The sequence below is a fragment of the Nicotiana tabacum genome, chromosome 18, assembly GCF_000715075.1.
Source record: "Nicotiana tabacum cultivar K326 chromosome 18, ASM71507v2, whole genome shotgun sequence".
Lineage (NCBI taxonomy): Eukaryota > Viridiplantae > Streptophyta > Magnoliopsida > Solanales > Solanaceae > Nicotiana > Nicotiana tabacum.
In genome coordinates this window covers 58050675-58067854 of record NC_134097.1, presented here as the reverse complement: position 1 = coordinate 58067854, position 17180 = coordinate 58050675, and the positions used below count along the sequence as shown (strand labels likewise).

General features: G+C 36.3%; 1 protein-coding gene across 3 annotated transcripts in view; it reads left to right on the top strand.

Annotated features, from left to right (window-relative positions):
* Positions 1-5672, top strand: part of LOC107799945 (calcium-transporting ATPase 3, endoplasmic reticulum-type) — a 74195-nt gene extending 68523 nt beyond the window's left edge. For all 3 annotated transcript variants that reach the window (XM_075236884.1, XM_075236885.1, XM_075236886.1), the window contains 7 exons: positions 905-959; positions 1306-1391; positions 2245-2393; positions 3795-3900; positions 4008-4061; positions 4749-4794; positions 5210-5672. In XM_075236884.1, the coding sequence (XP_075092985.1) occupies positions 905-959; positions 1306-1391; positions 2245-2393; positions 3795-3900; positions 4008-4061; positions 4749-4794; positions 5210-5277 (564 nt within the window). In that variant the 3' untranslated portion in view covers positions 5278-5672. The remainder of the gene's footprint in view (positions 1-904; positions 960-1305; positions 1392-2244; positions 2394-3794; positions 3901-4007; positions 4062-4748; positions 4795-5209) is intronic.
* The last annotated feature ends 11508 nt before the right edge of the window (positions 5673-17180 follow it).

The window sequence follows — 17180 nt, the reverse complement described above, 5'->3', positions numbered from 1 at the left end:
GTCTTCATATTAGTTACATATGTAACAAGCTCGGTTAAATATGATTTGTATACCGGCTTGAGTGGGAGTGTTAGATAATTATATAATTAATATGTTATTAATCCTAGTCCCACATGGAATAGGAGCAGAATATGAATTGTGTATAGTTATAAATAGGGCTCATCGTACGATAATTAATAGATTAATAATATTCTTTTCCCGTTCTAATTCTCAGAATATAAATGCAATCAAACATAAATAACTGGAAAATCCTGTCTGAGAGATATAATGTTGTTAGATGATTACTTAACAATTCTATGTAATAAGATCTAACGGATACAAAAGTAAGACGGGTCTATCTTAATCCATTCTAGTACTTCTATTGAGATGTACTCACATATAGCTTATCCTTTTTAACAAACTTATGTATGTTGCAAGAGCAGAATCATGGTCGTTGATTGACCTTTTCAGGAGTTCTTGACAATATCCAAGTTTGGCAAGTTTGAAATAGAATATATGAATTTCTGCTTTCCCAGTTCCCCCCCCCCTCCCCCTCTCTCTCTCTTTAATATCTTCCATCACTTTGAAACAAGCTTTTGTAGCATCTCCTTCACATATATCTCCGATGAAGTTTCTGATCCTACATACTTGGGACATATGCTTGTCAATGCAACTTGGAAATGCACTTATTTTCACTTTTTCTTGTATTATTCAATTTGACTGATGTAGTAAGGTGTCAAATGTCCTTAATGTGTCAAAGTTGATTGTATTCTTTCTGCTTTGTATCCTCGATATGAAGCCTTTGTTCCTCATCTTTGTTTGTTGGACTGGAAATGCATTAAATTTTTGACCTTTTATATGAATTAAAAAACTAAGATGCTGAAAAATTGTTAAATTTGAAACTTACTTCACTTGTTTATGACAGGTCAATGAAGCAGTAGTTTCCGGGTGGCTGTTTTTTCGTTATCTAGTTATTGGAGGTAGCACACATTCCTTGTTCACTTTTATTACAACCCTAGTATTTGCAGGTTTATGGCCTCTGTTTTTAGTTGAGTCTTGTAGCTTCTTCTTCGCGCTTTTTGTGTCTGATTTTTTGTTTTTCCCCTTATTTTAAAATTGTCGTAGGTTTTCCTTGGTGAAGCTAGTATCTAAAATATTTGTATCACGATTAAATGAGGGTGAATACAATGCGTATGTTATTAGTGCACACCGGCACTAGTATTTGGAGATAAAAATTCGCTTCAGTAATTTAATGCTTTATATGATACTTGGTCCTATATTTGCTTTCCTCGACTTCATTGTTGATCATAATTCCCATTCATGCAGCATATGTTGGACTTGCCACTGTTGCGGGATTCATATGGTGGTTTGTTTATTATGATAATGGACCCAAACTCCCATACAATGAATTGGTAAGTTCACTCCAAGAAGCCATTGGGTGCATCCTATTCAGTTCTCTCCAGTTTATGTTGTTTTCTACTTTTCTTTCTTATATTGATGGAGTTGGAGTGTTCTCAAGTACCTCTGGTCACAAAAAGTTTTACATTTAAAACCGGCAATCACTGTGCTCTCCTCCAGCTTCAAACCTTTGTCAGTAAGAATCTAGCTCTAACACCTCCCTTGAGGGCCGAACAGAAAACAAATGAGTTATGGGTGAATGAAAGTTCTTTCTCTTCTCATTTGTGCATGTAAGAGGGCCGCACTGAAGCACTGGTTTCATAGTGTTAATCTAAGTTGCTCCGACACGGCAATTTAGGTGCCGCACCCGTGTCGACACGACACTAGTATGGGTGTGGGTATAGGATCCGTACGAATTTGGTCAAATAATTTTGGGTACTTTGACCACGACGGATGAAAATATCCGAGACGAGATATAATTTGATTCCCGAAATCAGAACCAAAACTAGGGTAAATTTGAAGAAAATAGCATACCTTTTCTAGGAAATCAATCTTTTACTTATCTACAATTTGAGAATAAAAATAAAATCTACACTTTACAAGCTATACGTAAGTATTCCACAAAATTTCTCATAATTTAGAGATATTTTTGTTTTTTTAGTTTTTGAATTATTTTTAGCCGGATCCCCGCACCCGTATCCATACATCTCGAAGGATCCGACCTCTAGATCCTCACCCGTGTCCGAGCAACTTAGGTGTTAATATGTGGTTTGGCGGGAACATTCAGATTCAGGGACTTGATGACTTGGAATGTGTCCTTGAATTTCCTTTAAAATAAAACTAACTCTTTCATGTTTATTTTTTCAGATGAATTTTGACAGTTGTTCAACCAGGGAAGCAAATTATCCATGTAGTATATTCAGTAATCGCCACCCATCTACTGTTTCAATGACGGTGCTTGTTGTTGTTGAGATGTTCAATGCATTGAATAATCTCAGTGAAAATCAATCCTTACTGTAAGCATGCTACTGAAACTGTTGCTGATCTAATTTATTATCTTGCATTTTTAAAAAGTATAACCCTACACCTTTTTCTCTTTTAATTTGAGGAAATGGTAGTCTATTCTTTTAAACAATTGCATCTGCACCCAACGATGTGACCTATTGGTCAATGAAGTGGGTGAGAACCCTAAGGTTGCGGGTCCAAATCCCAACGGAAGCAAAAAATACTACTCCCTCCGTTCCAATTTATGTGAACCTGTTTGACTAGGCACGGAGTTTAAGAAAAAATGAAGACTTTTGGAATTTGTGGTCATAAACAAGTAAAAAAGGAGCCCAAAGTATTTGTGTGGTTATAAAAGCTTCTCATTATGAATAGATTTGGAAGTTTAACTAAATTGTTTCCAAATTTAGAAAGAGGTCATTCTTTGGAACGGACCAAAAAGGAAATAGGTTCACATAAACTGGAACGGAGGGAGTATGTGATTTCTTCCCATCTATCCAAGCCTTAGTGGATAGAGTTACCCGGTACATGTTGCTGGTGGGAGGTGGCAGGTATCCCGTGGAATTAGTCGAGGTGCGCGCAAGTTGGCTCGGATGCTACAGTTATTAAAATAAAGAATTGCATCTAACGAATGCCTCCACCAATTGCAGTAATACTGAATTACGGTGACTCGGATTTAAGATTTAACTTCTTGTGAACCTGGAAATTCATGGTGCTCCTCATAGGCAGTTGTACTGTCATTTTCCTATTGCTTATGATTCCTTAGCTTTGTTCTTACCAACTTTTCAATTCTGTTCTATATCAAAAATACTTTGCTAAAAGTAAATATTTGATTGACATGTTTCTCTGAGTTCTTTTCTGACGAATCCTTACAACTTATATTCTGAAAGTTAATTTAAAGCCACTCAAAGTCCTGTGTACCTCATCCACTTGGTGGTCCTTTTGGCCATTCTATAATTTTAAGAGAGAGATTTCTTTAGAGATCGAAAACCCCTTCCTAAATTCCAGAATCCCTCTTAGAAATGATAAAAATAGTATTTTAGGATTTTATTGAAGGTGGGTATGAATTTTTGAATATTTTCTCTGACTGATGAAAGTTGTTTTTGTTCTTTACATTAATTATCACCTTGTGATCTACTCATCTACTCTTTTTGGTTCTCAAGAAGTAAATGTATGTACAAGGGGCAGTTACTTGTCCTTCTCAAGATGTGGATGGCGGTCCACCTTTTGTCATATTCTATGTCGAATTAACTTGTCTTTTTAAAGCTTCTAGAGACATTGTTTGCTGAGGCTCTGTTTTGTTTCTAGATCTTGTTGTCTTGCCATTTCTGTATAGAATGCCGACAATATTTAGACATTACATCAGAATAACTTTATGTCCTTTCAGGACTGACTATGTTTTTTTGGTTCTTAAGTGTCATCCCTCCATGGAGTAATTTATGGCTTGTTGGTTCAATTATCTTCACCATGATCCTTCACATCCTCATTCTTTATGTGCAACCATTATCCGCTCTATTCTCTGTAAGTGACCTCTTGTTCTTCTGACTTCAGCATAAGTTCTTTCAGTTTGATGATGCTTCTTTGTGCTGGACATGTTACTTAAAAAGATTCTGATATGTGAATTGCAGGTGACACCGTTAAGCTGGGCAGAGTGGACAGCTGTGCTATATCTTTCATTTCCTGTAAGAGAATTGACCATCGAAATCCTGCACTGTGAACTCCTTATTCTTATTTATGTTTGTGAGCTGCAAAAATTCTTTTTGTGCTGTATCGCAATGTAGATATTCTTTTATCGTAAATGTTTGAAGACAGCCAAGTGTCTGATTTGGTGGAGAGATGTTCTAGTTTTAAATGAGGGAAAGTATTGCTAAGGTTGGTGCCACATGTATCAAATATGTCATTTTTAGGAGACCAAAAGGTGATCTTTAGTTGATCTCTATAGCTCGTATCCAATCTTAAATGCAATCTGCGTTACGTGCCCAGCTGCTGCCTAGATAGAGTCTCTGTTAACTGCAGATATATATAGATACATTAGAAGTCAAGCATCTGAAAGAAAATATGGTGGAGATATATTTTATGCTGTTTCTCTCTTTTGCTGATTCTCTGTATTTCAAGCCTCAAAACCATGCATTGTGGCCAAGTTTCTCGAGCTTAAAATGATCAACGGGGACCAAAAAGAGTTGCTGAATTATCGTTATCATTTGCTATGTTTCTGTGTTCATGTGATCATGTTGACATTTTGTCTGACCTTTCCCCATCGTGCTTTGGGTGATTTCTTTTGCCAGTAGCTTGATTCTTCTGTTCTCCTTCATAAATGTTCTTTCCATTTATCATGATTTCTATATGACTGCTGCTACTCTTCTTGTTAGGTGATAATAATTGATGAAATACTGAAGTTCTTCTCTCGGAATTCAGGTAATACTGTTCAACCTGTTCTTTTAAATGATTAGAAAATAAAAACTTCCATTTGGCAATCCCCAATACGCTCTTAGGCTCTCCACTCATAATTTATTAAGTGAAATTGAGAAGGATAACACTACCTATTGTAAGACTCGAACTCAACCTACGCCTTTAATCATGAACATCTGGTTTACCTTTCGTTTTTGCTCCTCTAAACAACTTTAGAGGTCGTACATTCTACAATGAAGTGAACAACAGAAATTAAGATACACTGGTAACAAGTTTGAGCTTGTATTTCTAGTATTACTGCTGGAGAAGGCATTATCAACTTGTAGACATTGAGAATGAAGCATCTAAAAACTAAATGAGGACTGAGTTTTACCGTACAAGTGAAATTTATGTATAATTTTTGTTACTTCCTTGTTTATAGGTATAAGGTTCACTTTCAGATTCAGACGTGCTGACTTACTTCCAAAAAGAGAAGTACGCGACAAGTAAGCTGAATGCTGCTTAGACATTGCATAGACTGTACAATGGGAGTATGGATATTATACAACTGAGACCCCAATACACCTCATTCTATATTCATGTGAGCATATTGGAAGTAAGTGACTAAATGTAGCTCAAGCATCACATGTCATTAGGTTGCAGCTGAAAGATCAGATACGCCCTCATATCCTTAGACTTCCTGTTGGAAAAATTTTTGTTTCACGATCTATAGAGGGAGTTAGTGTTGTCATAGCAGAAAAGTGATTGCAACTTTTGCTAATTAATAATCTTTCATGGTCAACTGCTGTTAGAGTTAGTTGAACCAATAAGTTTGTTGATTTTCAATCGAACTTTTCACTGCTATACCTCAATTCTTTTGCAGTCGTATACATCTTTCTTCTGAATTTCTTTTGTATCCATTTTAAGGTATTTTCTTATATGTCTGGCCAATTCATTGTTGTCTTTACTTGCCAAGGATTAAGCGTTTAACGATCTCTTGGAAGGTTGGAGCACTCTTTACTGGCCTACTAACACAATGGAGAAACAACTTGAAAAAAAAAACAATAAATAGGTAATTTTACTAAGTTTATGAATTTGGTACACTTAAATAAAGTTTTCCGAGGCTGGATCTTTTGCTACTTTGATTGTTTCGTCAATGCTGTTATATTTCAAGTTGGCGGCCACAAACCCCTTCACCTCAGCTGAGAACATTCAGTAACTAAACCTTTGAACTTACCATAATTTTCATTGACATTCGGAAAAACAAACTTGGGATACACAGTCCAAGGTAAGACCGGTTCAGGATCAGCATAAATTGCTATTTTTGGAGGATTTGTTCCTTTGTTTTTATGATTTGAGATTTCTCAAGCTACGTCCCCCTGTGCTCACCTCAACATTCATTTAAAGCCTTTCCCCTTAATAATAAGGTAAGCAGAAGAGTCCAATCATTTTTTTCCTTGATGTCAGTCTGGAATCTATACATATACACTAAACTCAGTCGTTTGGTTGGGGTTTAGGATGCCCTTTTGAGTACTATTTATTATATTATATTATATTATATAAGCTTCTTAAGAATAAGAATTCACTAAGAGAGTTTCACATAATTGTCTTGATTATGAGATATCATTGACAAAAGAAATAGAAAATATATCTACAACAACAACAACAACCCAGTATAATCCCACAAGTGGGGTCTGGGGAGGGTAATATGTACGCAAACCTTACCCCTACCCCGAAGGGTAGAGAACCTGTTTCCAGGAGACCCTCGGCTCAAAAAAGCAACAGGAGACGATATATTAGTACCATAAAAATGCATAATAGAATAACAACAATATAGGAGATATGAAATACAGAATACGAAATACGAAATAGATATCTGGTATAGTAAAAATTAGCAGGTAAAGCCCTGCATTAATAGACGAGCAATGACATTCTTAGTCTAACTCCTAACTGGCTAGTCTCACTCTATTGTGCTGTAGAAATATTCACAATTTTTCCCTAACCTACAACCTTAATGCTCGACCTCCATAATTCTCTGTCAAGGGCCATGTCCTCGGTATATCTACAAACATTAGGAAATATGTGCACACATGCATTATGCATACGTGCACAGATATGCATGTGATGCTTGCTCAATTCATGAAGAATATATTACCGTTTTATGAAGGTAATGCGACAAATAAGAAGTAGAGTTGCAAATCTTCAACTATATTTCTGCCTAGAACAATCACCAAGAGTCTCAGCTAGTAGGGATGGTAATAGCTTCAAAGCTAATCTTTGCACGTCAATATTGGAAAAGATTAATGCTTTAGAGACAACTGCTTATAAAGGATCAGTAGATATCCATCTCTTAAACGTAAGAATGCATTCTTCTCGCTTGTAATCTGCAGCTACGTGCCCTGCTCCCTGTTTAAAACAATCCAACATGTATTAAGGAAAGGGAGGAATAAAAAGGAATAAGTTAATTGAAATGATATTAAGGTTCTTACCTTTACTGTGACATAGGTCATTTTATTATTGGAGTATTGTCTCATGTAACTACCGACAAGCCATAAAGAGTGTGAGCTCAGTATTTATGGAGAAAAAAATCTGATGTAGTAATTCAATATAAAGATATAGTAAATGAGAATGACTGAATCTAGAAAGTACCCAACAATTTTTTTTTAATTTATTTTTTTGGTGAAAGGGATTAGCATATATTAATAATTACTAGATGGCCCGAGCCCGTGCACAGCACGGGCATTTACCCGACATAATTAGTTTTATTACTCACAGAATTACAAGATTGCCACAAAAATGTAAACACTACTCAGTATAAAATTACATCTTTATCCAATTGCAGAAAGAAAAGAAAGGAAAAAATAAAAAATTCAAGCCTTTAACAGAATTTCAAAAGATGGGAGCAATTTTCTCAAATGCTTGAACGTCCATACATATGAAACATCTCAGAGGAAAGAATTTGAGAGGTTCCTCTTTATTGGTCTTCATTCTCTTTAAAGCACGTCTATACACTTAGCAATAGCAGGTACCGCCAAATAAGGCTGCAATAGCGTCATGCATAGACTGTAAAATTCGCTTCTCTGTGAAAACACAAAGTTAGGAAGAAAATAAAAATAAAAACTGTTAGAAGGAAAAAACTGGAAAGAAATATTCCGAGTCCACAATTTTCTTGTGCGTCCTTAAGGAATTTTAACCCCCTCACACGTTGACAAGGTAATGGATTAAATCCTCCCAGGATAAAACGGAATAAACCTTCCTGTAACAGTGGCAATACAAACTGCAGGATACCAACGAACTCAAAGAACGGAGCAAAATCACACTAACGAATTTGAGAGAGAGAGACTGCGAATTAGGATGCAGTGTATTCAGAAAGAAAGAAGTTCTGGAGTGTTTTTCGTATATAGAAAATGGAGCCTTGCCTCAGAATTTATAGGCAATTATCAGAAGAGGTGTCTGGAAAAGGTGCCTTTTCAGAAGAATACGCTGCCTGCCGCGGTTCTACCGCGACTGAGGCAGAACCGCGGTCAGAGAGGCTCTCTGAATCTGCCTGCCGCGGTTCCACCGCGGTCGCGGTAGAACCGCGGCCAGAGAGACCCTCTGAATCTTCAGCAGGATTCTGGCGTATTTTCAGCAGTGATTTGGCATTTAATTAATTATTAAATAATTAAATAAATTTTGTCCAAAAAATAATCTAATCGATCGTTTGACAAATCCGAAGCCGAAGCCGAGCGAGCAACGATGACGACGGCGCGAGGGTTCATTCTCTTCAACTCCTTTTAAGAGCTTTAAGAAGTGATTCTATATATAAGCACACAAATGTGGTTGTCCCTCACCAATGAGGGACAAAGTGCAAGACAAAAGTTCACTTCTTCAAATTTTTCATTTTTCCTCCATTTTATTTCCCTCCATTTCCAATTCACACTTCTTCTACTTTAAAGCCTAATGGCTTAAAGTCCAACAATCTCCCACATGAATGGGAATGGCTGTATCAAGAAAGATCATAGATGAAAGCTATGTGATTTTGCAAGTAAGGATTAATTGCATCTGGATAAGTAGGTTTCCCTTTGAACTTTCCGTAGTGAACATATGTCGGATATACTCGGTCAATCGGTAGATTTGATATCTTTGAACCGTCGAACTTTAGTGTATACCTAGAAAACCATATGTCACACAACCAACCCTTAACCGTCTTTTGGTTCTCATTGTTGTGTTCGTTTTAGCCATGAACACCGCCTGGTCTCATAAGTGCGTAGAGAATTGGCCTTACAGAATTCTCCTTGAAGCGGCTTACACTTCACACTTACGTAGGTGATTCCTAAACGTGTAATCCTTTAGATTGACACTATTTGATAGATACCTCATCAAACTTTGGTAATCATTAAAGAACGTGTAAAGTTCTATCCTTGTTACTGAACATTGTCTTCATCACGAGAATGGACCAAAGATTTTATTTTGACAATGTTGAACCGGTCAATCACAACTTTGTTTGAGCTCCTTGAACCTAGATCTCGGAACATCCAAAATTCTAGGTAGAGTTACCGCCATGTTGACTTGTCCTCGGCCATAGTCCCATTCCCTTAGATGATTTCTCAACTCCCTCTCTAGTTAAACCTTTTGTAAGCGGATCCGCCACATTATCCTTTGATCTTACATAATCAATAGTGATAATTCCACTAGAAAGTAGTTGTCTAACGGTGTTATGTCTTCGTCGTATATGACGAGACTTTTCGTTGTACATAACGCTCCCTGCTCGTCCTATAGCAGCCTCACTATCACAATGTATGCAAATAGGAGCCAAAGGCTTTGGCCAGAACGGAATGTCTTCTAAGAAATTTCGAAGCCATTCAGTTTCTTCACCATCTTTATCCAAAGCTATAAACTCTGATTCCATTGTAGAACGAGCGATACACGTCTGTTTGGAAGATTTCCAAGATACTGCTCCTCTACCAACAGTAAAAACATATCCACTTGTGGACTTTATTTCTGTTGAGCCGGTTATCCAATTTGCATCACTATATCCTTCGATAACCGCAAGATATTTATTGTAGTGCAAAGCGTAGTCTTGGGTATACTCCAAGTATCCCAGAACTCGTTTCATTGCCACCCAGTGATGTTTATTGGGATTACTTGTGAATCGACTAAGTTTACTTATTGCACAAGCTATATTAGGTCGTGTACAGTTCATGATGTACATTAAGCTTCCCAACACATGAGCATACTCCAATTGAGACATACTTTCACCTTTATTCTTTATAAGATGATGGTTTAAGTCCATTGGAGTTCTTGCACTTTTAAATTCCAAGTGTTTGAATTTTTCCAGTACCATTTTCACGTAATGTGACTGAGACAAAGCTAGACCTTGAGGAGTCCTCTGGATTTTAATTCCTAGAATTACATCGGCAACTCCTAAGTCTTTCATATCAAACTTACTAGCAAGCATACGTTTAGTAGCTTGAATGTCGGCAATGTCTTTGCTCATTATTAGCATATCATCAACATATAAGCAAACAATGACTATATGATTTGGAACGTTCTTAATGTAAACACATTTATCACATTCATTAATCTTAAAACCATTTGACAACATTGTTTGGTCAAATTTCGCATGCCATTGCTTGGGTGCTTGTTTTAGTCCATAAAGGGACTTGACAAGTCGACACACCTTCTTTTCTTTTTCCGGAACCACAAACCCTTCAGGTTGGTTCATGTAAATTTCTTCCTCAAGATCACCATTTAAGAATGCTGTTTTTACATCCATTTGATGGATTTGAAGACCATACAAGGCGGCTAACGCTATTAGCATCCGAATGGATGTAATTCTTGTTACCGGCGAGTATGTGTCAAAATAGTCAAGACCTTCTCGTTGTCTAAATCCTTTGACAACAAGTCTTGCCTTGTATTTGTCAATAGTACCATCGTCCTTCATTTTCTTCTTGAAAATCCATTTAGAACCCAACGTTTTGTTACCTGGAGGAAGATCAACCAATTCCCAGGTATGGTTGCTCAATATGGATTCTATTTCACTATTGACAGCTTCTTTCCAATATTGTGCTTCTAAGGAAGACATTGCTTCCTTGAAGGTACGAGGCTCATTTTCTAACAGAAAAGTCAGAAAATCTGGACCGAATGAAGTAGATATCCTTTGACGTTTACTTCTTCTTGGATTTTCTTCATTAGGCATACCATCTGTTATTTCCTCCCGAGGTCGTTTTGACTTTTGGCAGGTCACTTCACTTTCCTTTTTATACGGATAAATAGTTTCAAAGAGTTCAGCATTATCTGATTCTATTATCGTATTAATGTGAATCTTAGGATTTTCTGATTTATGAACCAGAAAACGATATGCCTTGCTATTGGTTACATATCCAATAAACACACAATCAACCGTTTTTGGACCTATCTTAACCCTTTTAGGTTTAGGAACTTGTACCTTAGCTAAACACCCCCACACTTTGAAGTATTTCAAGCTAGGCTTCCTTCCTTTCCACTTTTCATAAGGAATGGACTGTGTTTTACTATGAGGTACACGGTTGATTATCCGGTTAGCTGTAAGTATAGATTCCCCCCACAAGTTTTGTGGTAAGCCAGAACTTATTAGCAATGCATTCATCATCTCCTTCAACGTTCGATTCTTCCTCTCCGCAATTCCATTAGATTGTGGAGAGTAAGGGGCAGTTGTTTGGTGAATAATGCCATTTTCCAAACAAATTTCTTCAAAAGGAGATTCATATTCGCCACCCCGATCACTTCTTATCATTTTGATCTTTTTATTTAGTTGCGTTTCAACTTCACTCTTGTATTGCTTGAAAGCATCAATTGCCTCATCTTTACTATTAAGTAAATAAACATAGCAGTATCTCGTGCTATCGTCAATAAAAGTAATAAAATACTTTTTCCCACCGCGAGATGGTGTTGACTTCATGTCGCAAATATCTGTGTGAATTAAGTCTAAAGGACTTGAATTCCTTTCAACAGACTTATAAGGATGCTTAGCATACTTTGATTCTACACAAATTTGACATTTGGAATTAATCCAATCAAATTTTGGCAATACTTCTAGATTTATCATCTTCAATGTTTTGAAGTTTACGTGACCTAAACGCGAATGCCATAAAGTGTTTGACTCAAGTAAGTAAGAAGAAACATTCACTTTATTGATAGGAACTGCTATTATATTTAGCTTAAAAAGGCCCTCATTTAGGTAACCTTTTCCTACATATACATCGTTCTTACTAAGTACAACACTATTAGAAACAAAAATACATTTGAATCCATTCTTGACAAGAAGTGAGGTAGACACAAGATTCTTGCGAATTTCTGGAACATGGAGGACTTGGTTTAGAGTCACTATTTTTCCCGACGTCATCTTCAACGCAATCTTGCCAACTCCTTCAATTTTGACCATAGATGAATTTCCCATGAAGATTGTCTCGTTGGGTCCTGCGGGGGCATAAGAAGAAAATAACTCCTTGTTAGCACAAACATGGCGGGTGGCTCCAGAATCTATCCACCATTCTTTTGGATTTCCTACCAAGTTGCATTCAGACAACATGGCACATAAGTCCTCCATTTCATCTTCAACCATGTTAGCTTGATTCTTTTTCTTCTTATCATTCTTTGGCGCACGACAATCCACAGCCTTATGCCCAGATTTTCCACAGTTGTGGCAATTACCCTTGAACTTTTTCTTGCTTGGGTAATTCTTTGGTCCAGAAGCCTTCTTCCTCTTCTTATTTTGTGGCGCCTCCTCAACATCGTTTGCCCCCATTATTGTCGAGTTTCCACGTGACTTCTTTTCAGCATTTTTGTTGTCTTCTTCTATCCTCAAACGAATAATCAAGTCTTCTAGTGTCATCTCCTTCCGCTTGTGTTTAAGATAGTTCTTAAAATCCTTCCACAACGGAGGTAACTTCTTAATGAAAGCAACGACTTGAAAGGCCTCATTTATGACCATACCTTCAATAACAAATTCATAATTAATAATAAGATAAATCTTATTAATAAAATTATTGATTCGGGTCATACCTTCAGCAAGGAGGTCATGCACAATGACTTGTAATGCTTGGACTTGAGTTATGACTGACCTAGTATCAATCATCTTGAAATCCAAAAACCTTGCAACCACGAACTTCTTAAGTCCGGCATCCTCAGTCTTGTACTTCTTCTCAAGCGCATTCCATAACGCTTTTGAAGTTTCCATGACACTATAGACATTGTACAAGCCATCTTCCAAACAACTCAATATGTAGTTTTTGCACAAGAAATCAGAATGTTTCCATGCTTCAGTTACAACAAGTCGTTCATCATCCGGAGTATTTTCAGCCATGACCGGAGGATCCTCCTTGATGAAACGTTGCAAACTCAACGTAGTAAGATAGAAGAGCATCTTCATTTGCCAGCATTTGAAGTCAATACCAGAAAACTTTTCGGGTTTTTCTGTCGGTGCCATAGCATGGGCAGGAGTAGAACGGCTTGACGAGGCAGCAACACTCGTAACAGTAGCACCCGTTCCCGCAACACTTCCATTAGTTTGGTTTTCATTCGTCATATTTCTGTAGAGTTGGAAACAAAACAAAATTTTGTTAAATCAGTGAAGTTTTGATATCTTCAAACTGAATACCAAACCAAACACACAACACGTAATAATGGTGAAGTTTTTATATACTTCAAACCCGTACGTTTCTTATTCCGGTAAAGTTTTATTATACTTTAAATCGGACAGAACAATTATTGGAGTAGAAAGCACGAAGGCTTTAGTCTCCAAACCAGTATATATAGAAAACAGTTTAATCAACACAGAAACGTTAGTAATTGTAAAATTCCTTAAGCTTGTAAAATTCGCTTCTATGTGAAAACACAAAATTAGGAAGAAAATAAAAATAAAAACTGTTAGAAGGAAAAAACTGGAACAATAAACAATAAAAAATATTCCGAGTCCACAATTTTCTTGTGCGTCCTTAAGGAATTTTAACCCCCTCACACGTTGCCAAGGTAATGGATTAATTCCTCCCAGGATAAAACGGAATAAACCTTCCTGCAACAGTGGTAATACAAACTGCAGGATACCAACGAACTCAAAGAACGGAGCAAAATCACACTTACGAATTTGAGAGAGAGAGACTGCGAATTAGGATGCAGTGTATTCAGAAAGAAAGAAGTTCTGGAGTGTTTTTCGTATATAGAAAATGGAGCCTTGCCTCAGAATTTATAGGCAATTATTAGAAGAGGTGTCTGGAAAAGGTGTCTTTTAAGAAGAATACGCTGCCTGCCGCGGTTCTACCGCGACCGCAGCAGAACCGCGGTCAGAGAGGCTCTCTGAATCTGCCTGCCGCGGTTCCACCGCGGTCGCAGTAGAACTGCGGCCAGAGAGACCCTCTGAATCTTCAGCAGGATTCTGGCGTATTTTCAGCAGTGATTTGACATTTAATTAATTATTAAATAATTAAATAAATTTTGTCCAAAAAATAATCTTATCGATCGTTTGACAAATCCGAAGCCGAAGCCGAGCGAGCAATGACGACGACGACGCGAGGGTTCATTCTCTTCAACTCCTTTTAAGAGCTTTAAGAAGTGATTCTATATATAAGCACACAAATGTGGTTGTCCCTCACCAATGAGGGACAAAGTGCAAGACAAAAGTTCACTTCTTCAAATTTTTCATTTTCCCTCCATTTTATTTCCCTCCATTTCCAATTCACACTTCTTCTACTTTAAAGCCTAATGGCTTAAAGTCCAACATAGACTTGAGTTTAAACCTATGAAAAATAAACTATGTGTGGAAAACTAAACATTCCTAGTTCAAACCCTAGGGAAAATGGATTATTTATCAAATTTACATATACCTTGCTAGCTTCATGATTCCTCTAGACATGACTCTAAGAACTGATGGATATCAAGCTGCAATAATCTACAATAAAGCCAGATTGTATTGTGAATCGTTATCCCAAAGTTCAAGCATGAATTTCAGGAAGCATCTCTATCCCCACTAATCTCAAATTACCGGGCAGATTTACCAGTAGATATCACATATACAAAAAACGTTATAACAATAACATATTTAGTATAATCTCCCAAGTGGAGTTTGGGGAGGATTGTATGTACATAGTCCTTACCCCGATTTACCCTACTTTGTGCAGGTAGAAAAACTGTTTTTTGATAGACACTTGGCACAAGAAAAGCAAAGTCACTACATAAGAGAGTGATAAGTACCTTTTTGCCGAGTCTACTTTTTCGTGCTGCCTCTCTATTCTGAGCATGTCTCCTTAGTGTATGTGAAGAAAATTAAATTAAAATTCCATAAGATAAACGCTTTGGATCTGGTGTTTCTGGTATGTCATGCTCGGAACTTGAAGTTGGATCCTTCCTGTGTTCTCTCTCATTGCCACCATATTGGAAGTAATGAGAAATTTTGAGTAAAAACTTTAAAAAGAAAGGAAAGCACTATATCTTGAAAGAAGAAACACAAAAATGAAATTTTTAATTGAGGATACCATAACTGCTTTAGGTGGACTTCTAGTTAGTTCCTACTTCTTTGCACATAACTTGCTTTTCTTCCATGAAAGATAATTCTTTTGGGAAGTTACCATAAATTTATAAATTTTCTATTTGTAGCTCTGTCTTTTTCTCTTTTCTAAATTGCACAATGATATGTCTAAATACTTCTTATTTTTATAAATCACACAAGATTTCAGAAATGTTCTCCAAGTACAAACATTAGTTGAAGACTATTGTTTAGTTGATTATAGAGGAAAAGAAAGATAGCCTTGTACCATTCATAACCACTTGGTAAATTGCATCTTACTGTTTTGCCTGCTTCACCAACTGAATCCCTCCAATATTAAACCTTCTCCAGATCTGTCTTTCAAAATGTACTCATTTATGGTAACAAATTTAGCAATATTTCCTCTACTACGTTTTCCCTTAAGTAGTTATTCTTGTAAGAAGTCAATTACACCTGCAGGCTGCAATAACCAAAGATTATGTTAGTATTAACTCGTTCACTGAAGAGCTACACCCAACCTTTAATATTGCATTTTAAGAAACTTTGTTTTGGACAAGAAAGAGAAAAAAGACTCAAATCATGCAATAATAATTTGTAACCATTACAAGTTTACACATTGTAATACTATTTTCATCTTTGATTCATCAAAACAAGCTATGATATACAAAAATGATCAACTGGTAATTAATGTTCCTATTATTGAATAAGTTTCCTGAAAAAATCAGAGTAAACCTTTAGTACTAAGAGTCAAGCTCTAAACCCACAAATTTAATTGGAAACAGTTAGCATACTTAGTTGAATAATTCGATCGCAAAACACCAATAAAAACAATAAATTGTCTTACTAGAAGGTGAAAGTAAAAAGTTTCTAAATTTGCACAGAGAATAAGCTCACCTTCATGATATAATCCAAGGCTGATACCTTTGTAATAATATTCTTATCTTTACTTGTGACATCGAATACTGCCAATATAGAATAGTTCATCATTTCATATCCCCAAAGATTGTAGTAATATTCTTTTTCCAAAATGAAAGGATAAATGCTAGAAGGAATAAAAAGGAAGGAATATGTTCTTGCCATCCTTGAACCATCCTATGTTACAGCAAATATACCAAGACTGATATAGTGAAAGGAGTTTCCTTCGGCAGATGAAATTAGAAGGACAATAGGTCAAGAAAAGGAAGCAACCCGCAACGATTCAATGCACGTCTGTTCGTCATCTAAGCATTTCTTGTTCTAAACTTCAATACATGGTACTAAATAAAATCTCAGATTACATTCAATTCACATGTACATGTAATAAGTTTTTACAAATGATAAAGCTCCTTCTTTTAAAATAATTTTGATATGTATTATACAATTCAGTCACGATCTGTCACTCTCTCGGTGACAGTAATATATGTGTCTTTAACAATATATCTTTATGGAGTTCTTGTTAAAAATTAGATTGAGTATAATCCTTGCAGCTAGCTGGAATTAAGGACATTTGAACAAACAGACACCATATAATTTTTCTCAATATTAACTTCAATATAATCTTTTATCTGTTTTACAATATTAGACGATGAAAGAATTGATAGTGAATATTTTTTATTCTTCATGGTATTACGTTGTACCCTGTTTATCTTTTTTCCTTTAACCAATAAGATATAAATTTTACTGAGAAAAGACAAAACTAATTAGAAAGTGTTGTGAACTGTACAACCAAACAAAAAGTATAATTTTTTGTCAACAAAAAATATGAGAAGCTGCAGATGATAGAGGAGAAGCCAAAAGGATGGACAAAATATAAACCCACGTGGCATTTACAATTTGACACATAGTAATCTACAGAGCATTTACGAATTGAATGGTGTGGGGAGAATGGACTCAGCTACAATTACTGATATAGCCTTCGCCGTTCAAAGGATAA